General features: G+C 39.4%; 2 protein-coding genes across 2 annotated transcripts; one reads left to right on the top strand and one right to left on the bottom strand.

The window, feature by feature from the left end:
- Positions 1-6288: 6288 nt before the first annotated feature.
- On the bottom strand, positions 6289-18059 carry LOC134212423 (uncharacterized). Its single transcript, XM_062690258.1, has 3 exons — positions 17727-18059; positions 8552-9342; positions 6289-8245 (listed from the first exon to the last, which is right to left on the bottom strand). The coding sequence occupies exons 1-3, from the start codon at positions 17907-17909 to the stop codon at positions 6799-6801; spliced, it is 2421 nt and encodes an 806-aa protein (XP_062546242.1). The 5' UTR covers positions 17910-18059; the 3' UTR covers positions 6289-6798.
- Positions 18060-21042: 2983 nt separating this feature from the next.
- On the top strand, positions 21043-22802 carry LOC134216548 (tumor suppressor candidate 3). Its single transcript, XM_062695411.1, has 4 exons — positions 21043-21234; positions 21347-22070; positions 22164-22326; positions 22391-22802. Exons 1-4 carry the CDS (start codon positions 21148-21150, stop codon positions 22404-22406), a joined length of 990 nt encoding a protein of 329 aa, XP_062551395.1. The 5' UTR covers positions 21043-21147; the 3' UTR covers positions 22407-22802.
- Positions 22803-23805: the final 1003 nt, after the last annotated feature.

The raw sequence follows: 23805 nt of genomic DNA, 5'->3' as shown, positions 1-23805 counted from the left end.
CGATTTTCGCGGTGTGAACGATGGATGGTTCTCCCAACAGCTGATGCAACTCGTGGTTCATTCGCCTCCTCCACGTACCGTCCGCCATCTGCACCCCACCATAGATGGTACGCAGCACTTTCCTTTCGAAAACTCCCAGTGCGCGTTGGTCCTCCACGAGTATCGTCCAGGTCTCGTGTCCGTAGAGAACTACCGGTCTAATAAGCGTTTTGTAGATTGTCAGTTTGGTACGGCGGCGAACTCTATTCGATTGGAGCGTCTTGCGGAGTCCAAAGTACGTACGGTTTCCAGCCACTATGCGTCTCCGAATTTCTCTGCTGGTGTCATTTTCGGCAGTCACCAGTGAGTCCAAGTACACAAATTCTTCTACCACCTCGATTTCGTCACCACCGATGCAAACTCGCGGTGGGTGGCTCACATTGTCTTCTCTTGAACCTCTTCCTATCATGTACTTCGTCTTCGACGTGTTGATGACTAGTCCGATCCGCTTAGCTTCCCTCTTCAGTCTGATGTAGGCTTCCTCCATCTTCTCAAAGTTACGTGCCATAATATCTATGTCGTCGGCGAAACCAAATAGCTGGACGGACTTATTGAAAATTGTACCACTCGTGTTAATCCCTGCTCTTCGTATTACACCTTCCAAAGCGATGTTGAATAGCAAACACGAAAGACCATCACCTTGCCGTAACCCTCTGCGGGTTTCGAAGGGACTCGAGAATACCCCTGAAACTCGAACTACGCACATCACCCGATCCATCGTAGCTTTGATCAACCGTGTCAGTTTATCCGGAAAACCGTGTTCGTGCATTAGCTGCCATAGCTGGTCCCGATCGATTGTATCATATGCGGCTTTGAAGTCGATGAATAGATGATGTGTGGGCACGTTGTATTCGCGGCATTTCTGCAGTACTTGGCGAATGGCAAACACCTGGTCCGTGGTGGAGCGTTCACCCATAAAACCCGCCTGGTACTGCCCCACGAACTCCCTTGCAGTTGGTGCTAGTCGACGGCATAAAATTTGGGAGAGTTCCTTGTAGGCGGCGTTCAGCAATGTGATTGTGCGGTAGTTGCTACAATCCAGCTTATCGCCCTTTTTGTAGATGGGACACACGACACCTTCCATCCACTCCTGCGGCAAAACTTCCTCCTCCCAAAACTTGGTAATGACCCAGTGCAGCGCTCTAGCCAGTGCCTCACCACCGTGTTTAAATAGCTCTCCTGGTAGTTGGTCAACCCCAGGGGCTTTGTTGTTCTTGAGCCGGCCAATCTCCTCCTGGATTTCCTGGAGATCCGGAGCCGGTAGAATTATGTCCTGCGCGCGTTCTCCCAGGTCCATCACCATACCGCCATCTTCGTCTGCCACATCGCCATTCAGGTGTTCTTCGTAGTACTGCCGCCACCTTTGGATCACCTCACGCTCGTTCGTAAGAAGGTTCATGTTTATGTCCTTACACATATCGGGCTGTGGCACGTGGCCCTTACGTGAACGGTTTAATTTCTCATAGAACTTTCGTGTGTTATTAGCGCGGTACAGTTGCTCCGTTTCTTCACGGTCTCGATCGATTATATCGAGTCGCATTATCTCTTATATTGTTCGTAATGATTGGTTTTCTAGGCGGCTTATTGGGCCTGCGCAAACCTCCTGTCTCGTCGGAGGGCCGTCGTGTCAGGGCTGTTTAGCGTCCCACCTAACACCAGGACTTGGGCTTGTGCGCTTTGAGCGGCACACGGTCGCTTTGGTGGAGCCTACTTGCGGATACATGCAGCTTTTTATAGAGGTTTAACAGGGCCCACTGTCAAACCCCACCACATCCTAGGCAAGCCCCACAACTCGCAGATGGCCTGGGGAGGGATCGTCAAGCCCTTGGACATAGTCCCTGCTGCCCGCGAGTGGTTTTTCACCCAAATGTCCTCCTTTTTCGCTCAATTCGGGTAAATTGTCCTCCTTTGAAAAATTTTCATATGGTCACCCTAAGTGAAGCGGAATATGTTGTTCTTAGTTCCGCTGTCAGTGAAGCGATTTGGTTGGGTGGACTCCTGGAAGATCTAAACTGTAAATCAAAGACAACATCAATTCCAATCTACGAAGATAATCGTGGTTGTATTGGACTGGCAAAGAACATGGAGTCGAAACGGATCAAGCACATCGATATAAAACACCATTTTTTGAGAGATCTGGAACAGTGAAAATCGAACCTATTGGAAGTGCAGACCAAGAAGCTGACATTTTCACGAAGTCATTGGATACAGTACGATTTCATGATTTACGATTAAGACTTGGAGTAACCGATTGAGAAGCGGTGTTGAAAAACTAAGCAATCGTGAGTCCTATCCAGTACGACCCAGAGAACGTTCACGTAGAGTACCTTGGACCTTAGCAACAAAAGTTGTTAAAAAAATTTCTCATTCCTAATCGAACCTCCATTCAGTTAAAACCTGTTCACATTAAACGTTATTGTTCCTGTTAAATCCTGCATTGTTTCTCGTCTCCAAAGCTCTGAACATCAACATATTATTTTTAATTTGAAACGAAAAATGATATTTTACATAATTTAAAATGATTGCATAAGCGACACAAAAGGTAGATGTGGAACATCGCGTTTTCAATAAAGATTGGTCAAAGTAGTTTATGTTCACGTTGAAAAAAAGGAAAGGAAAGCCGGTTTGCGTAATTTGTTCGGAAAGTTTTACTATATAATAAGGAATAAAATCTGAATCCAAGCATTCTATGAAGTATGATATTTGAAAGGGCCAGGTAGGAAACAAAAGTTGATAGAAATTTAAAGGTTTCATTTAAAATTTCCATTTATTGATTCAAATTATCGGTACAATGAATTAAAGAAGCAACAAACTCTTTTCCCTTGAGCTAATACGAAGTCAGAAAATGCTGTACGGGCCAGTTATGCTGTTCTTCAGATTTTGGCAAAATGAATTATTTTTTTCAAGATGGAGAACTTGTTAAGGAATGCATTTCGGTTGTTGTTGACATCGTGTCCTAAGGAAACAGCCTCTGTAGAAACTATGCGCGGAACACGGTGAAGAGTAAAGGTTTTTTGGGGCTGTTAAGACCTGTGTAAAGGAACTTTTTTCTCCTTCGAAAACTTAAGTGACCTTACGATTGATAGAACACCAGCAATGACAGGAAAGAACAATGGCGTTGTGACAATTCTAAGCAGGGAAAAGCAATCACACAAGTATAGCGATATTTTCCTGCCATTCCACATTCACCAAAAGAATCGATATGCGAAACTGATCAATATTCCTCAAGTATCAACTTTATCAACGTTAGGGAACTCAACCCCCCGATTATAAATGATGTTGACGGAAATGAAAGCCGAATACGGAGACTTCCTGTATTATTGCGAATATCATTGACTTAGCCTTGGTACCATCCTTGAGATATTTTATTCTTTTCGAAAAGAAAATGGTACTATTTCTATAAGATAAAGGAAAACCACTGCTCGAGCTGAATGATGCTGAATAGATGAGTGACTTGGCCTTTCTAGCAGATATCGCCAAACATCTCAATGTCTTGATATATGGTACATTTCTCTCATTCTGTTGAAAACAGTTCATGCAAATCTGTTAAATATGATGGTAAAGTATCGAAATTTCCATTTTTCAACATCCGGTAAGCGGTGTGAATAGATTAATTTAATGTTTCTAATTAAATGGATCTCTAATGCAACGACGAAAACAAAATAATCAAAAAAGATTGTTTTAACGCAACTAAATACTGGGGTCGACGCGCTTTACTTTCCTATGTTGTAGATCGATTTGTAAGAACTCCGCGTGTCGTTTCTGGCAAAACTCTCAACTGCGATATCCTTCTCTATTTTGGCGTGTCGTGGCTGTTGTATTGACTCCTTTGAAAAATCCCTTAAATTGTTCATCGATTTTATGAGCGAAGTGAGTTGCAAACCCCCATATATTTTTTGATGGTTGGTGCTCAAGTTGGCGCTTCGGTCGTTCGTGTGTGATATTGTAGGTCGAATAAATTGATTGTTCGTGTTGGTAAAACTTGATGGATGTTTGAATAAACGAGAGGTGGAGCCAATGTTGATCAAACTGCTTGACCGTGTGAACGTTCCATAAACGATTTTATAATCTAGATCTCAACTCAGTAATTGCATCAGTTTGACGAACATTGACCCCGCCCCAATAAAAAGCTTTGGTTGCTGCTTTGCTTGAACGTGTGTGAAGTTGTTCGAACAACCATTTTGACAGTTGGTGGCTCGGTTGGAAAAAAATGAAACAGTTTGATTTTGGTTTGAGTTGTTGAGGGCGGAGTCAAGGTTCGCCGAACATGTTTGAGCATTTGTAGTAAAGTTACACAAACCCCCATATATTGTTTGATGGTTGGTGCTCAAGTTGGCGCTTTGGTCCTTCGTGTGTGATTTTTCGTGCCGCTATTGGTTAAAACTTGATGGATATTTGAATAAACGAGAGGTGGAGACAATGTTGGCACAACTGCTTGACCGTGTGTACGTTGCATAATAGAGGGATATTTGAATTTTCTAAATGCCATGTCAAACTGTCAAAAAATGCACTCCAGAGCCACAGGAGCGCGCGCTAAAAAAACACGGAATGACGTATGTAGTATTCAGAGTAGCGGCTAAAGATTTTAGATTGTATAAGTGATTCTAGACTATGAATTGATTCTGCTATTGCGGATAGCACATCAAACATAATCAATCAAATATACCAATTTCGTGCAATCACATATTTCGCGTGCCCCAATTTACAAACGAACAGTCGCACCGCTCTTCAATGGCGGATTCCATTCAGCCGTTTTCGGCTGGAATACGACAACGTACTCTTGCCCCACTCTACTCTACAGATGGAACCATAAGAGGGTTGAAGATTGAGGAGCGTGAAAAGCAAAGACCGCGATTGTGCAGAAAAAATCAGAGCAAGTCCAGCCAACAGTATTCGCCTCTTCTACGATATTTCACGACGTCTGAGTGGAGCAAGGATGAATCCGAGGATATTAGTGGAATACCCGACAGGTCAGTTATTCACTAACCCATCATCGGCCTGATCGGAGCGCAATACGAAGCTATATCTGATCCATTCGGGTAGTCACTGTGGTGAGGTAAGGCTGTATTTTATCTTTATGGTAATCAGGCAGCAGTGGAGAAGGTCGATTTAGCAACGTTTTCAGTTTGTCCTATGAAGAAAACCGCCCACCTGAATTATTTTGGATTTAGACCGGAAATCGGTGACCATTCCAAGTGACGAAAAAAAATCTGGTTCAAAAACATGTCATCAACAACCGACGAAAAGATAATGAATAGATTTTGTTTAAACCACTGTATGACGAAGGGCAGAAGAGGCAGCCAGGGATGGATTACAGACACACTATGACCTATACCAAGAAGAAGAAACACTGGACCATATGCTGTACCATTGCATCGAGTGGGCCGTCATCAGGCCACAATTTGGTATACTGGAACCATACAAATTACTAGTCGAAATACTCATAGATGGAAAAAAACATAACTAAAAACCATAATCGAATTCCTGGTAGGCCAGATAAATCAGCAAAAAAAGTGACACTTCCCCTAGGAAAGTCTCAAGCCAGGCAACGAAAACTCGTTGGGTGGCCTCTTTCTAGGAGTGGCACATGAGCAACCCAGTTCAATTACTGAAAATGCGACTGGGTGGTTAATTACTGTGCAAATGTTTCCAATTTTCCATTTTCGTCATAGGGTATCGGCAGGTATTCCTTGCAGGCTATTGCGCCTGAGTAAGCTCACACGATTGCGGAGGAGCGTTGGCAAAACAAATGTTTCTATTCTTTATTTTTCAGGCTGTGCCAGGAATTGGACTCTGTCGGGAATACCATCCGTAGCCCTACCGATGGAACACTCACGCAATACAACACATAGGCAGGGCCGTTTTCTTCACCTCCGCTTAATTCTTAAGCGGTGCTTACCTATACGTTTAAACGTGGTTTAGTGACTAAGCAAGGGTGAAGAAATCGGCCCATAGATAGGTAAGGGGAGGCGATGACCGTCTGTGAATGATGTTGGTTTGCATGAGGTGCTATCTTACTTACTTACTTATGGATCCTGTACACCTCCGGTGGTGCAATGGGCCGATTTGAAAGATCTCCATCCTGAGCGTTGCCCGTCTATCGCTTTAACCTGTTGCCAGGTTAGATTGGTCGACTTCTATCTAGGTGCTATCAGATTCGACAAATCTTTATTAGCAAAATCAAATACGTTTTGAATAATACCAGAGATTTATTGCTTAGGACGTTTCTTACAAAAAATAGACGAAATGTAAACTAAAATACATGTCTCTTTATTGTTATTGCATCTCAAGCTGACTAACAACAAATATGACGGCGCACATTTGCATTTATTGTCAATCTCATCGGGGCGCATCATGTTACCTGTGCGCACCACAACCTCTAGAATTGAACGTATATAAACTATTTAAGTCGAATTCAACATATTAGATATTAGATATAAACGATATTTATCTTGTGCTATATAATGCATGCTATGGTTTCGAGATCATTTATATGAAATTTCGTAGTTTCACATATTTTGATGGCTTTATCTTATAAACTATTAATAGCTGACTACCAACTATAAAATTTATTGGGAAACGAATCTATTCGATAAAATATTGAGAATTCTGTTATCAAGGCGAATTGTGAAAATGGCAATAAATAATGATTAAGAATGAAATTAATGAAAATAATACGAGTATTATCTAAAAAGTATTCAGAAAATTTCCTCTGCTCGAGCGCATTAGTTTTAAATTACCATTCTTTGGTTAATCGCTTCATGAATGATTGTGAACTCCTCTAGTAGTAACCCGCTGGAAGACGCCTTCGATCGTTACCCGTGCAGAACAGGCCCCCATCAATGAACTGTTTCCCAGCACCTGACAGCAGACCCACTGGCTGATACCATACTCATCGATCGAGGCAAATGCGTAACGGCATTGTTGATAGATAAATTTGTACGACACTTCTTTGCTTCTAACCAAATCCTTGACGAAGCAGAAAGGATTTTCTTTGCTAGACGTCTTATCCCAGATGACACCATGTCCGACAGGAAACTTTAAAAGTTGCTGCTTCAACATGTCCAGTACATCATCGGTTGTCTCCATTTCCGACGTATCCACTGTTTGCAAACTATCCCATTGTTTCAGAGCCGAAAAAAGCACGACATTTCCCGGTTGGATCATACTCTTGATGTCCTGTTTTTGTAGGGGCATGTGGCAGTGTATCCCTTTCTGAAGAAATGAATCCATTTTTCCTGTTATGATTAAAGATGCTGGACACTGCTGCTTGTGGGAATCATTCCTAAAACAGGACCATCTGGATTCATTGTTGACAACCTCATACAAATTATACAAATGACAGCGAAACAATATCGTGCGGCTACGAAAGTACTTGCATTCACGCGCAAATAATTTGACACTTTCTAGAACACCTTGAGCACTATTCAGAACTGAATATTCTTTAGGCTCACATTGTAAGATCATTGCCATGTTTGGAGAATGGCTGTGTTCCATGAGCCCGTAATTATCGGCATAAGATCCATCATTTGTAATAACGATAACCGCTTTGCAATTATGTATACTGTCCCAAATGCACTTCCAAAGTGTTGTTCCATCCGGCCTATTTAGGCAAAACTTGAAATCGTGTCCTCGGTATCTTATTTTATACACGCCTTCTCTAACTTCCATCAAAATAAAATTGCGTTTTTCGTTCACGGTAGACATTTTAGCGATAACCTTTGGTGCTGTTCTTAGTCCAGTGCTAGTTTCTGGGTCGGTTTTCCCATCTCGGAAAGGTGTAACAACATCTGCTCCACATTTATTAACTTTACTGTTTTTCAAAGCTTCTCGTAGCTCTAGATTCGTAATCTCTGCATGCGTGTGGGTGCCTTTCAAAACCGTAATTGTTTCAAAAACTCCACTAACGTCCAGCGTTACTGTGCACTGGTTTTGCTTACAGGCCCATAAACTCGTATCTTTCCCACCATTGCTGAAACAGGCACGTAAAACGAAACTGTAGTTTTGGTAAATCAACTGTCGTACAACATGGCTGTTACTCCTCTTTACGTCCAGCAACCAAAAAGACTCTTCAGTTCCATCATCGTGCAACAACGTTCCTTTTCCCAAGGGGCACTGTATAATGGGAACGGGCTCCTTACCATGCCTATGAGCTGATCCGCGAGCTGTGGCCATCTTCCCGTTACTGCTGACAATTAATTCGAATCTGGAATGGAATGATAAGAAATTAATCGATGACTAGGTATATCAACTGGTGGGCAAAGCGGCTACAAATCGACTTTATCTTGGTATATATACTGACTAATATATACAATGAATATTATTGAATATATAAACTATCATGGCGGTATTTTAAGAATGCTATCTGTTTTAATTCTCTCATGCTTATAAATAGTTTCTAAATCCTAAATCATTTGTAAATATTTTTTTATATTATTTATATTTTTTAAATTACAAATTACGTTTTTAAATGATTTTCAATCTTTTCTACCTGCTTTGCAGGGATACTTACTTGCAACAGTGGATCGACTTGTAGTCACAATTCCACAAGCTCGTCCCATCCGATTTCATGCGGTAAAGGTAGAAGGTGTGCCCATCCATACAAATTCGTACTCGGCCCTTCTTATCCCTGATGGTCTCGAAGTTCCGTTCATCATCCGGCATCCACAGAATTTGATAAACATTTTTACGCTCGGCCGCAGCCAGTGCAGTATCTTTCGCTGAAGTTTCCTTCCTTAACTTATTCTTTGGTAACGATTGCTCTTTGATTAGACTTTCCTGCGCCCGGGCCAGGGCCATTTCTGCTTTGGTGCGTCTTCGGCGTCTTGGCTTCTTAGTCTTTATTACGTTCTCGTTAGTTTGTACTTCTAACAAGGGCTCAACAATTTTGCTGTTATTACATTCTGATACTTCCATTGCTTCCTTCTTCTTTTCTAAAGTTGTATTTTGCAACTGCTGTGCAATGCGTTTGAACTCAACAAACTTTTCGAGTTGTGTGCGACACAATTTACAAATGTTGGAGGTGAAGTCGCGTTGGTATTCAATTTCTATGCTAATACTTTCTTTAATTAAATCACAAAGCTCATTATTGGGCTGTAGAGAATCTTGTACGAATATTTCTTGCAAACGGTTATTGGTGGTTAAGCATAATCGACAATACTTTTCTTCCCCAGGCAGCAGTTTATTCGGAAGCCGCTTAAGAAAGGCATCATTCATTCTTCCCTGATAGTCGAACCATTTGAATGATTCAAGCTGTTCGATACATTCCACGCAAACATGTGTATTTGCGTTAGATGGTTTAACCTAGAAATGGTTTAGAAAAGATTTTGTTTCAAAACTTCGAAGTTAAAACGAACATGCTTGGTGGTTTAGTCACTACCGCTACTGCCTTAGGGAACATCCACAAATTACGTAACGCTTAGAGGGGGGAGGGGGGTTGACCGAAGTGTGACAATCCATACAAAAATTTTCAATGATTCATGCAAAAGAGTGACATAGGGGAGGGGGTTGAAAATGGCCAATTTTTGCGTTACGTAATTAATGGATCTTCCCTTATAGAGGCAAGATACATTGGATCCCAGGCCCCTCTAAAAAAATTTTGCTTTGACACTTTTTATATTCCATCCCGACCTATGATTCTGGCGGGCTTGGTAGTCATATGGCTACTGCTTCTGCCTCATACGCAGGAGGTCGTGGGTTCAATCCCAGGCCCGTTCCACTATCCTACTTTGTATCTTTCTCTATATTTCTCATGTTCTAGCAATCGCTAGAACTGGAAATGGACTTCCATACCGTTTCCATTACTATTCCTATACCTTCAACTTGAGTATTCTAACAGTAATCTGCTAGAATTGGAAATGAACTATAGAGCTCGTTTCCTACATCCAATTAGAAATTCCATCAGTTACCTTCTCCAATCTATCTATCACATTGGCAGCTCGTTAACCAAGACGGACCTCTGCCTCTCAAACCTAACCCAGAAATTCCAACAAATTCCGCATGAACTCGTGGCAAGCGCAGAGGTATATTCGGCTTGCAGTGGGCGAGTGATTGCATCATCATTTCCCCTCCCCCTTCCCTACATTGGCTTGCATTCTGACGTGGCAGGCGCCAGTATGACCTAACAAATGAGATCACCAGTACTTGTACATTGAAGATATGTGCTAGTCCCAAGCAAACATCTGTTGGTTCCCTGTGCAAGAACAGCTGATCTGGTCATAATCAGGGTGTCTACTGATCTGTAGAAACAAAATTCCCTGATTTTCCAGGTTTTTCCAGGTGTTTTACATTAATTTCCAGGCAAAACAAACGTGTCATAGGGGAACTGCTTCTTGAATTCATACAATGTACCCAAATCAATACCATTCGAAAACAAAGAATTGGTGCGAAAATTGTTTTATTTCTCATTTTTGTGATTTTTTTTAGCAGTGAGCACGCCGGATAACAACAAAATACGATACAAATTGAGCCTAAATTGCCTGTTTTGCGAATGTTATTGATATAGGAGCATATTATTAATTATGGAACAGATACCCTATATAGATTTTAGCAGCAAAAACATCAATTCAAAAAAGTAAATATTGCGAAAAATATTATTTTTAAGAATATTTTGGTGGCTTCACAAAACAATGTTGTAAATTAATTAAGAAATTCTCCCCCAGGAGTTCCTTCCCAAGTTCACCCAGAGATTGCTTCAGCCATTCAATCAAAATTCCTTGAGGAATCACATAGGAAATTCCACCAGGTATTCCTTTAAAATTTTTTCCATGGATTCCATTGGAAAATCCTTCGGATTTTAAGAATTTCATCAGAACTTAATTCAGATTTAATTTAAAAATTTCTTTGGTAAAACTACAATTGTTTCGGAAATTCCTTTAGAGATGCATTTGGCGATTCCTTTACGATTTTTTTTTAAATTCCTTTAGGTGTTTGTTCGAAAATGTCTTGTGAAAATCCCTCGGAAATACCTTTATAAAATACTTTGCAGATTTCTTCAGATATTCTTCTGATTTTTTTTAGGAATTTCTTTGGAAACTTGGTTAAGAATTCTATCGGAAATTTCTTTGAATTTTATTTCAGCTGTTTTTTTAAAGAAACTTAAGAAAACTTCTTAAGGAAATGTTCCGGAAATATGTTTGGGAATTTCTTCAGGAAATCCTTCAGAACTTCTTACGAAAACTCCTTCAGGAAATGTGTTGATGCAAAAATATGAGATTGCTGGGTCCATGACGTTAGGCATAAGGACGTTAGGCATAATACCTTCTTTATGTCGTGGGCTGTTTTTGGGGCATTTTATGCTTAACATCCTTTATGCCTAACGTACTCATGCCTAACGTCCTTATACCTGTTAGCGTAACCAACATCTAGTTTGTTCTAGTTTGTGACCAACATCTATTTTGCTTGGACCTAGCAGACAAGGTTCCGGTACTATAAGTGTCGAACGGCCAAGTTATAGCTTATTCAGATTACGCCATTTATGATCATAAATATCATGATAAACAACAACCTGATGCCATCCCCATACATACAATTTTCTTTCTCCGCTTTAACACGATATTTATTACGATAAATAATCTAATCGTAATCTAAAAAGGCTATTAAGCTTATTGAAGCATATTTTGGATATTTTTTTGAAATTCCTTGAGATTTTTTAGGAACTAATTCTTAAGGAAAACTTTAGAAAACACCTGGAGTTTTTCCGGATATTTTGCTTTTAAGAATTCTTTAGAAATACTTCGAGCATACCTTTAGAAACTCCTTTGAAAAATCCATTCGGGAATCCTTCGGCTATTCTTTTAAGAATTCCTTCAGCAAAAAACTGATCCCGAAATTCCTTCGGAAGCTCCTTTGAAAATTCCTAACTAAGTTAGTATTTTTTAATATATTCCTTAAGAAATTCCGAGGGAATACTCAAAAGAATTTACAAAGCAATCCCTAATTGATTTCCCGAATAAATTCCTAGATTTCACCAAGAATAGCTTCGCAAATTCTCCAGGAATTCTTCAGAAGATTACAAAACATTTTTTTTTGGGGAACAACGAACCATTAACGTTCACTACATTTTCAATAGATTTGATTGGTATATAGGGTAGAGAACCATTTGGGCAGTACCCCCTATTCCCGTCTACAACGATCATTACTCGAGCACATTACAACCGAATTACTTGTTATTTTGTACATGGTTAGTTTCTGTCAATGTCTAGTGATGTACAAAAAATCAAGCCACTTGGTTGGAACGCGGTAGAATTATTAACGTTGTGGACGGGAATATGGGGTGCTGCCCAAATGGTTCCGCTCCCTACTAATATTTGTAAGGATTTATTTCATCTTTTGAGAGAATTTCACTCATGATCACCGGGTATTGAAAGTTCCCTGATTATGTCAGGAATTCCCTGATAATTCCAGGTATTTTCCAGGTTGGGTGAAATTCCTGATAATTCCAGGTTTTCCAGGTTTTTCCAGGTAGTAGACACCCTGATAATGGAGTAGCAACTACGAGCAGTCAATCAAGCTCAAGCTCAAGCTCAAGCTCCATCCCGACCTATGATTCTGTTTCGTTCCCCTACCTAAACAACACAACTTTTTTCCATGATTCTTGTTGGAATATATAATTCTAGTATCTGTAGTATTTTTTTCCAAATTTTATTCCATTAATGCATAAGGGGTCATGAGCGAATGTGAATTTAGAACATTACAACATCTTGCTGAACTTAAGTTCTGCGTTATATACAGGTAGTATACTGCCGTTACACAGAGGTGAACCAGCCAAGAGCTGAAAGCCTCTTTAATAAAGAAGAAAAAAACTGCCGTTATACGCATAACTGTTCCATTTACATATCACTGCCTATAAAGAGTTTGGGCAAGTTGGGGATAGTTTTTGTGATGAATACTCAAGCTGCGTGCGATGTTAGTTATTACATAATATATATTATTAATATATATATATATATATATATATATATTTTTTTTTTCTTTATTAAGGAGCTTTTCAGCCCATGGCTGGTTCGTCTCCATATATTAATATATATTATATGATTACATAGCTCTATCTGAAATAAGGGCGAATGTCGCAAGAGAGGATTCTCTTCGTCGACTTCCCCTCGTTTAAATAAAAGTGACATGCAGCTGATTTGTTTGAGGTTCATCACCTCAGAACGGTAGAAAATAATGCGAACTTGCATTCTGAGGTGATAAACGGAAAAGAAATCCTCTGCTTGTCACTTTTATTCAAAGCAGGGGAAGTTGACGAAGAGAATTCTCTCTTGCGACATTCGCCCTTTTACCAGATAGAGCTTGAATGGTTTAACATCAGGGTTTGCAGAAATCGCTCTCAATAGATAACGAACAATGATAAAAGAGAGGCAAAAACCTCTTCGAATCATGACAAGCCATGAAAACAAAACTATCGCACCTGTATACTGCCGCTAACCGCAAGTCAGACTTATCTGTATATGGCGCCCATATCCAGATAAGTCTGACTTGCGGTTAGCGGCAGTATACAGTAATATCCCGATTTTATCACCCCCTGGTGAATTTTTGGGTGATAAAACAGGGTATGTGACAAAATCGAAAAAAAAATTTCAATTTTTCAATCCATTTCACAAATTTGAATCATTTTTACAAAATGCGTAAACGGTACCCGTTGAAAATGCTTACAGAATTCTTCACAGGTAACCAGAAGTCATTTATAATAAACTACAGGCAATGAAAGTTATATCACAGATAAGTTATATCATGAAAATCAATGTTATTTGCGCTATTATTTGCGGAAATGGAAAGAACGACTAAAATTTTCTAATTTTTTTGGGGTGATAAAATCGGGCCGAAAAGGTGATAATCGTTGGTAGACAAAATCGGGGAGTGACAAAATCGGGTCGACACTGTAAAACAAATTGAAAAAAACTGATTCGGATAGGGCCACCGATGAGGTTTGGTAAACGCTTTGTTCTCGCTCATTTCTTGTTGGGGCCATATTTTTTTCGCACAGCTGTGTAAAACAAGTAAAAAAATCATCAGAACTGGTGCCCCCGCAATTGGGGCTTATTGAAAGAAATTTATCATGGGTTGTAGCCCCCCGAATCAGTTCATTATCGTAATAGCTACCGAAAAACGTCTCACGGTATGCTACCTATCGAGTGTATACAGACATGATAAGTGAGAGATTTTCTCATTTTCCTTTGGATTCAAACTCTGCGTCCAAGACAACCAAAGGGAGCGATGACATTTTCGAATTTCAAAAAACGACATTGCTCACTAGTTTCATTAACCCAACATATGACGCCATGCAAAATTTGAGTTCAATCGGACCTGATTGGTGGACCTGGTGCCCAAAATTCACCAAATTTTGAAATTTTTAAACGTGAAAATTTTTCCAAGGGGGGACCAAAGGAAAAGTCGTCATGAAACGTCGAGCTCTAATCACAGACAAACAGACATAACACATTGAACATTTACTCATCAAATTCTTCGTCGTACCAACCATCAACAACATCTGTTGTTTTCACTTAGTTGGGCAAATCACGAACCAGATGGCGTTAGTGGGCAAACGTCAAACTCGAGCAAATCCGATGCGCACGCCACTTGTGACCGATTGGCCAACTAATGATTTTTTAAATTACCCAGTAAATCAGTGAACGATGACAATTTCATAAGTGTTATGTCTGTTTGTCTGTGCTCTAATGTTACATAAAACATTTTTTTCTGAAAAAAAATCGATTTTTTCTCTTAGAACATTTTTAGGACTATTTTCAGATGATGATATTTGTTTTCATCGAATTTTAACACCGGACGATGCACAAACGTTTTCGTAGCCAAATATATCCCCCTATGAAAATTTTGCGCTAAATCGGACATGATTTATGGTTGCTCAAAATTAATAAAAAAAAACTCTCGCAAGGGCGATTTTTTTTTTGTTTTTTGATGCCAAAGGACTCAAAATGCATGAAACTTTGAGAATTATTTTTTTGAAAACAAAATCGACTGTCTTGGGACTTCGAAAAAAATTCTTATGGCGAAAACAAATTTTCATCGAATTTAAAAACCGGGCGTTACGCAAACATTTCCTAAGCCCTAAAATATGCCTTAATGCAAAATTTGAGCTCCATCGGACATGATTTAGGGGTGCTCAAAATCTAGCAATTACATTGATTTACATTGAAAAAGATCGACGTAAAAAAAACATTTGTGTATTGATCTTAAGGTGACACGGGCAGCACTAACAATCATCAAATCGTCATCATTGAATGCTTCACTTTTTTTCTACTACAAATATGATTTTGAAAAAGTATCACCGGCGCGTGCTTACTCACAATCTACATGCTGATACATTTACAGTTACATCAAACAACTGGAAAACGAAATACGCCGCTCCAAAGTTGCGAGTTGATAATGCTAGAAAGAGACGAAAGATAGGAAAAATAACACGATGTTTAGTGCCTCCCCGAGTCACCTTAAGTGAAAAAGATAATCCTGATTTGTAAAATAAACAAGTAAAGGAGTTTGAAAAGTAATTCAAGAAATTACGTGAGTAATGTAAAAAAGTAAGTAAGTAAGTAAGGTAATGATGCCTTTCTCGTGCGGTAAAAAAATAGTATTTTGGGCATTACTTCTGAGCCCATCGTCCGATCGGGCCAATTTTCAATAGGGAACAATGGGGCAGGATACTGCGTCGAATGCAGCCTGTTGTGAGGGAATCCGTTTAGGGTAAGTGCATTAAAAGTGAGCTAGACTTTTTTACGCGCTTTTTTATGAGAAAAAGTATTTTGGCCATAACTTCCAAGCCCATAGTCCGATCCGGCCAATTTTCAATAGAAAACAATGGGGCAGTATACTGCGTCGAATGCAACCTGTTGCGAGTAAATTGGTTGAGGGTAAGTGCAAAAAAGTGAGCTAAACTTTTTGCTCTTTTGGTGCGCACACACACACACATACACACACACACACACACACACACAGACATCACCTCAATTCGTCGAGCTGAGTTGATTGGTATATAACACTATGGGTCTCCGGGCCTTCTATAAAAAGTTCATTTTTAGAGCGAACATATAGCCTTTACGTATACTTAGTATACGAGAAAGACAAAAAGGAGTTGTTATATTGACATACTGTTTTATTCAATAAATTACATGGTTCTTCTAAATGAGCTCAGATTTTTTCAGTTTTTTTAATTAATTGCCCAAGTAACAATCACTTGATTAATATGTTTTCCTTTCCATACAGCTATCAACGCTTCTGTCGTTATTTGCGCACTTTGTTTAGCAATTTATTTCTCAGCTCGCAAATGAAACATGAACTTACAAAGAACTTTACCATACGACGGCAAATTAGATGACCTGGAAAACAATGGCAAATATTCCCCATAAAAAAACAAAATATTTTTCATTTCAAGAAAAATAATAATAATAATAAACAGTGTGACTGCTTTCACTTTTATAGTTCAGGTAAATACTGGTAATGGGAAAACCTAGAATGGAAAAAAATAAAGTTTTGATTAATTTTAAGCACCCCTAAATCATGTCCGATTTAGCTCAAATTTTGCATAGGGATATTGTTGGCTACGAAAACGTTTGCGTATATATAGTCCGGTGTTAAAATTTGAAAAAAAATGTGAAAATTTTCATGGGTAACATTTTTAAAACTTTGATGAATAAATTTTAGGCACCCTTCAATCATGTCCGATTGAGCTCAAGTTTTGCATGGGGTCATATTTTGGGGCGATAAAACTTGTGAGCAATGTCGTTTTTTGAAATTCGATGATTCATACATTCCATTGGCACCCTAATTATTAACAAACCCTAACCTAAACAAATTATTACCATGCCATGTAAAATTTCCATATTTTTATCGATTCTACATAATACCATGTAGCCTGTAATTTAAGCAGAGGCTATAAATTCCACATTTTCAAAAACTAATGTCAATTTACAACATGTCTAATCAAGTATGATTGAGTAATACAGAGTAATACTAGGCCACTAGGTCCTTGTAACATGTTATTCGTGTTATTTGTCTACTTGAAGCGCTTTTTTTTCAGGCCAGAGTGCAAACATAATAGAAGCAACTTAGACCTTGTTTAAGGTCAATAATTGTGGGAACTTTTTTTTTCAAATGTGCGTAATTGATTCTCACCTTAATTTTTGAAATGACGATTGTGCCCTTAATGCGAACTATCTTGGTCAACTAGGTCAACTAAAGTACCCAACAGAAAGAATAGATTGCAGTCTATCTGGTAGTAAAAAAGATATTTTAGTTACCAGATAAAGATTGTCGCTTCGGTTCCCTTTGTTCTGCTGTCCGAAACATGTGTGGTACCTAATTGTCAAATCGTATGCATTTTTCCTTCGATTCCCTATCCTCGCCAGCAAAAGATGTTCCGGACAGCGACAATTTTTATCTGGTAACTAAAATATCTTTTGGTAGTAACATCAATTCAAGGAATTTATGCTGTATAGAGAATATAATTGTTTCTAATTCTAAGGTCAAATACAGTTACGCCTATGTTAAAAAAGTGTTGATATTTTATTGAGGTAATTAATTGACAAATCGTAAATAGCTATCAATAATATGTATTGTAAATATTATTTATAAAACTATTGATCAAATTAATTTAATTTTTATTGTATATTGCTGACCTACACAAACTAAACACTCATTGAATTTCATACAACAAAGTTCATTGAACTCACCTTTATTCCAAGATATTTACGGACTAGCATTCTCAGTTCCTTCGAGCCGATATCCGATTCCAATAAACCGCTGAGCTTGCGGTTTGCACTCTTGCAAATGGAACAACATCGATTTCGTGACAGTGAATCGTCGATAGCCCCCGGGGCCGACAAATTTCCATAATAATCACTTTGACGGTCCATTTTGCTGTTATATTAAAAATAAAAAATTAAGTTATTTTCAGTAGAAACTAGATGGAAGAAAGCTTAAGCACAAAAGTGTTCTTGAAACAGAACCGAATTTAGCGTCAACACATGCAGGAAGCGCATCGACCGTCGACCGACTGTTTACTTTGTTTTTTTTATTCGTGAATGCGTTTGAAAAAATGCTGCGCTCGAGTTGGCTGCGTTCATTCAAACATAGGGTAACCTACTTGGTTTGGGAACCAAAATCATTTTAAGGCTGTGAACAAAAGATATTTTAGCAGGGGACTGAAGAGAAGGCTAATACGCCTACCCAGCATTCATTCAATATGGCGTACAATGTTTTTGTTTTAATTTCGTTTGATTCATGTTAACAAAACTTCGGAAGTATCGACGAGCTACTTTTCGACATAAAGAAGCCATACAAACACAAAAGGCTCGATGTACCTCAACCAATTGCAAGTTTTCGCCAGGAGAAGTTAAATGCCGATAATTAGCACTAACTACGTACGAACCATTCACCCAAAATGAGCGCTGCATTCGGGTATACTACCCAGAAACTGGGTACCAAAAACAGAAGTACCAAAAGCGATGTTGGGTAGAGTGCCAATGTACCGCGGATGACAGGCGTTTCACCCTCCTGTATTTTAGTTACTAGATAAAGATTGTCGCTTCGGTTCCCTTTGTTCCCCTTTGTTCTGCTGTCCGAAACATTTTTTTTTTTTTTTTTTTTTTTTTTTTTTACATTTATTAAGGAGACTTGCAGCCCCAGGCTGGCTCGCCTCCGGTGTCCGAAACATGTGTGGTATCAAACTGTCAAATCGTATGTATTTTTCCTTCATTGACATTTAGATATCCTATCCTCGCCAGCAAAAGATGTTCCGGACAGCGACGACAGCGACAATCTTTATCTGGTAACTAAAATATTGTGGATTTACTTGACCAATGGATTCGAAGGTCGGTTTACTTGCCTATTTCAAACGTTCCCTTCTCCAGCAAGGTTTGCCAAACTCAATAAATGTTTGGTAGATGACCTTGTTTTTGCTCCTTGTCTATCAAAACAGATGTCAAAACATCGGAAAAGAAAGAGAAGTCCGAGGAAACAGCAAAAAACACGTGGCAGACTTGTCAGTTTTGACAGATTTTACTATGAAGATGGGTGTGAAGGTGAAAACGGCGATTTCAACGACCGTTCAAGGAGCGACTATTTCGAACGGTCGGGTCCAATAGGGAAATCCACGTACAATATTTACGCGAGGAGAAGTGGATGAACGCTGTCATCAGAGGAAAAGTAGAATCACTGAAATTTAACACGGCAAGGTAGAGCCAATGGAATTGAAAATATTTTTAAAATTACAAACAGAGATTTTTTGAAAATGATTTATTAGGCGGGATTAGAAATTCAATTAAGATTAAAAGTAGTACCATCTCCGGAATCATTTCAAGAAAAAACTTAATTGTCATTAACAATCAAATTAATATATGTATAATGTATATAATAAAAATTCTTACCTCATGCTATAAATTATTTATAAATAAATTTTATTTTGAAATTTTGAAAATTATTTTGAAAGCTGCATTCCATACCTCGCTGTGAATTTTTTTTCATGATTCTACTTTTTCTTTTGATGACAGAATTCATTCTTCTCTTAGCGTATATAGACTAACGCAAAATGAACTCCCCCAAGAAATTATGACGTTTGAGCGGGTCGCATAATGAACGCAAAATGAACTTTTGTTCGAGAAGACGACCCGCTCAAATGTCAAAATCCATCGGGTGAGTGAATTTGATGAACTCCTGCACAGGTCTATCCAAGATGAATACACAGCTAGGTGTTCCAATCTGCCAAATTCACGATTCAGCCATCTTGGATTTTAGTATGGGAGAGCCAGCCGATTTGTTTATGTTTTGCACCGAAAATGAATTTTTCACCCCCGCCTTCTTCTCGTCCATAAATTGGGCAGACTGCAACACCTAGCTGTGTATTCATCTTGGGTCTATCTTTTATGTGAACAAAAGATATTTTAGTTAGCCACCCTATAACCAGAGACCGGCGGAGTGAAAAACTGTCGAAATGGCAGCGTATGAAAATGCATGAAATAGTGAAAATAATACCGGCATCACTTGAACTTTTCGCTTGCTTCTTATGGATGCAAAAAGTAAACAAGTCGAATTGGAACCGCTTTTGACGGTTCGATTGGAAACAAGATGTCGTCTTCGTCGATCTCTTATTGTAGTATTTCTAATTTTAGTTACTAGATGAAGATTGTCGCTGTCGTCGCTGTTCGGAACATCTTTTGCTGGCGAGGGTAGGGGAGCTAAATGCCAATGAAGGAAAAATACATACGATTTGACAGTTAGATACCACACATGTTTCGGACAGCAGAACAAAGGGAACCGAAGCGACAATCTTTATCTGGTAACTAAAATATCTTTTCTGTGAATCATTCCACCGATTCGTTTAACTTTTAGTTAAAATTTGACGTTCGATGGTTATTTTCCCATCGTGGTTAAAAATTTACCCCGAAGCCGACCCATTTGAGTTTTGACAGATTGATAGTTATTCGGAGCAAAATGGATTTGGCGCCAATTGGGTCCTAAAACCCTACCTCGTTTATGATTGCAAACGATAGTGCATCGGTCAAGAATACTTGAACCGATGTTATAAAAATTCTGGTAAAAGTCTAAATCAGTAAAAATAATATTTTTATGTTTAACACAGATAACAGATAGTTAGGCTAGAACAAATTTTATTGAAAATCCTGTGTAAACTTTTGAATTGATATACGTTGGCCCACTACTGCCATCTACTCAACTGATTGCGGCAGTATATACAGACGCAGCTGATCAACAGCCGTCGAATGCAGCCAATGCATTGATAGTGCACCTGCCTATTGATAGTGCTGGTTTGCGTGGGAGAGCTATCAGATTCGACAAAATTTTTCGTCTTTTGAATCTTTGTTTACAAAAGCAGATAAGTCGTTTTGAAAATTTTGTCTTGAAATACTGGAAAGCTGTACGTAGTTTTTTATCGTCCCGTGAATCATGCAACAATTTTTACGTAACGGAGGTAACGGATTGCTGGAACACGTCACTACAAACGTCAAATTTGCTAATCCGCTCTGGCTGATGTTTGATCGCTTTTTTACTTGAACTTCGGTGGTGATGGATATTTGCTTCTAGTTGACCAAAAAAGAAAACTATTCTACGGTGAATAATCAATAAACTTTATCGAAAATGAGAGTTCTAGTAAAAATTGCAATTCTAATTGCAATTTCACTATGCTTGTTCCATGCAGTGCAGAGCCAGTCCAAGGGAAAAAACGTAAGCAATTTTTCCGATACGGGTGGATGTTTATTTAATGTTACGATGTTAATTCCACGTCTACCAATTTCTTATTAGTTGACATCAATAATGAATCTTTTCGTTATTTTAGTCGCAAACCCTTGCGGAAAAAGTACAGCAGTTGTTGGACATGAATGCCAAACGGCCAGTGATGCGTTTCAATGGAAACCGCTTTCGGGACTTCGTCAAATCGGCACCGAGGAACTATTCAGTGGTCGTCATGTTTACTGCCATGGCCCCGGCTAGGCAGTGTGTCATCTGCCGACATGCACACGATGAATACACAATAGTTGCCAATTCCTATCGATACTCCCAGACCTACTCAAACAAGCTGTTTTTCGCGATGGTCGACTTTGACGAAGGTTCCGATGTGTTCCAAATGCTGCGCTTGAACACGGCCCCGGTGTTCATCCACTTCCCGGCCAAGGGAAAACCGAAACCGGCGGATACCATGGATATCCAACGTGTTGGTGTATCGGCAGAGGTTATCGGAAAGTGGATTCAGGAACGCACGGACATACAAATAAGAATCTTCCGACCACCAAACTACTCGGCTACGGTGGCAATCCTCATGTTAACGGCCTTCGTTGGTGGGTTCCTCTATCTGCGTAGGAACAATCTGGACTTTTTGTATAACAAGCAAATGTGGGGCTTCTTGGCGGTTATTTTCTGCTTTGCAATGGTTTCCGGTCAAATGTGGAATCACATTAGGAGTCCGCCGTTTGTCCACAAGGGTCAAAACGGTGGCATTGCCTACATCCATGGCTCGTCTCAGGGACAGCTGGTGATTGAGACGTATATCGTTATGTTCTTAAGTAAGTAAACGTATTTTTCAAATAAGTCTGATTGAATGAAATTTTCCGGACTGGAACTCCATTTTCTCGTAACATTAAACAAATCATTTACAGATGCAATGATTGTTGCCGGTATGATTCTGTTGACCGAGTCTGGCTGGCAAAGTGATCCCCGGAAAGGGAAGATAGCCGCCGTCGTCGGTTTGGTGCTGGTTGCCGTGTTTTTCTCGTTGATCCTGTCGATCTTCCGGTCGAAGGCACAAGGATATCCTTACAGGTTTGTAGATATGTAACTGTTTTAAAACTCTGGCCCATAATAATGCGTGTATTATGTATTGTAGCTTCTTGTTCAAATAACTTTGTCTCCTGTTTTGAGTGCAATGAATCATCCGAAAAATGATCGCAGTGGATATCCCAATACAGTGAGAGTGTTGTGTTCGAATGTTTGATTAATGAGCACCAATTTAGCACGAATGTGTTGAAATTCCGAAGGCGAATGCGATAAGTACTAATTGTAACAACCGAAATCACCGAAAAAATCACATTGATTTACACATACCTATAACGCTAGTGAGAACTAATTAATTAGTGCAAAGCAAAAATAAAAAACTGTTCCGTCAAAACCATCTGGAAATAATTACTTTATTGTTTGTTTAGAATTTCAAATTTACTGCGGAATATATACTTCTGTATTTAGCCGAATAAAACTTGATGTATCTTGAATAAGATACATTCCAGGGGTTACAAAATACCTACTTAACGTTTGATTTTTTCTGATCCGAATTTTCCGTTAGATTTAAAAAAGCCAGATCAATCCACCTACAGTGAGATATATTTTGATCCTTCCATATGGAAATATTTTCATACTCCAGATAAAACTACTCAACTTCCCACGGCGATTGAGCGTGTAAAGTTAAACATTAATTGCCTACCAGTAGGCGGATTTCATGGGTTGAGTGAGAATAAAGCGAATGATAACGCACTGTAAGGCCGATGACATACTCACGCGTGTGCGTGCGCGAACGCGTCCAAGACAAAAAAATTGCTCTTGCTGATATTTTGCTTTACGAGTGCTTGGAAGCACGACGCGTCAGTATGTCATCGCCCTAGTAGTATAGTTGTAATTTCCATAGACCTCGATATTAAATCCAGAACATAACTAAATCGGTCCTTGATCTGGATGAAACTCAATAGCGTTCAGTATTCATTTCATTTCATTTATTTAGTTTACATCTAAACAGATAACACTGTATCAACAATTTGACGCCACAATACACGGTTACTCGAGCCCCACGTTCGCCAAGTCGTTTTGCACCTAGTTTGCCCATCTCGCTCACTGCTCTCCACGCCGTCTCGTACCTGCCGGTTCGGAAGCGAACATCATCTTTGCAGGGTTGCTGTCCGGCATTGTTGCAACATGTCCTGCCCATCATACCTTTCCGGCTTTAGCTACCTTCTGATTACTTGGTTCGCCGTAGAGCTGGGCGAGCTCGTGGTTCATTCTTCGCCGCCACACACCGTCTTCTTGCACACCGCCAAAGATTGTCCTAAGCACCCGTCTCTCGAATACTCCGAGTGCTTGCAAGTGCTCCTCGAGAATTGTCCATGTTTCATGTCCGTAGAGGACAACCGGTCTTATTAGCGTCTTGTACATGACACATTTGGCGCGGTGGCGAATCTTTTTTGACCGCAGTTTCTTCTGGATTCCGTAGTAGGCCCGATTTCCACAGATGATGCATCTTCGAATTTCGCGAAT

The sequence above is a fragment of the Armigeres subalbatus genome, chromosome 2 (genome assembly GCF_024139115.2).
Source record: "Armigeres subalbatus isolate Guangzhou_Male chromosome 2, GZ_Asu_2, whole genome shotgun sequence".
Lineage (NCBI taxonomy): Eukaryota > Metazoa > Arthropoda > Insecta > Diptera > Culicidae > Armigeres > Armigeres subalbatus.
Note: the sequence above shows the minus strand (reverse complement) of the source record. Positions and strands in the feature narration are given on the sequence as shown.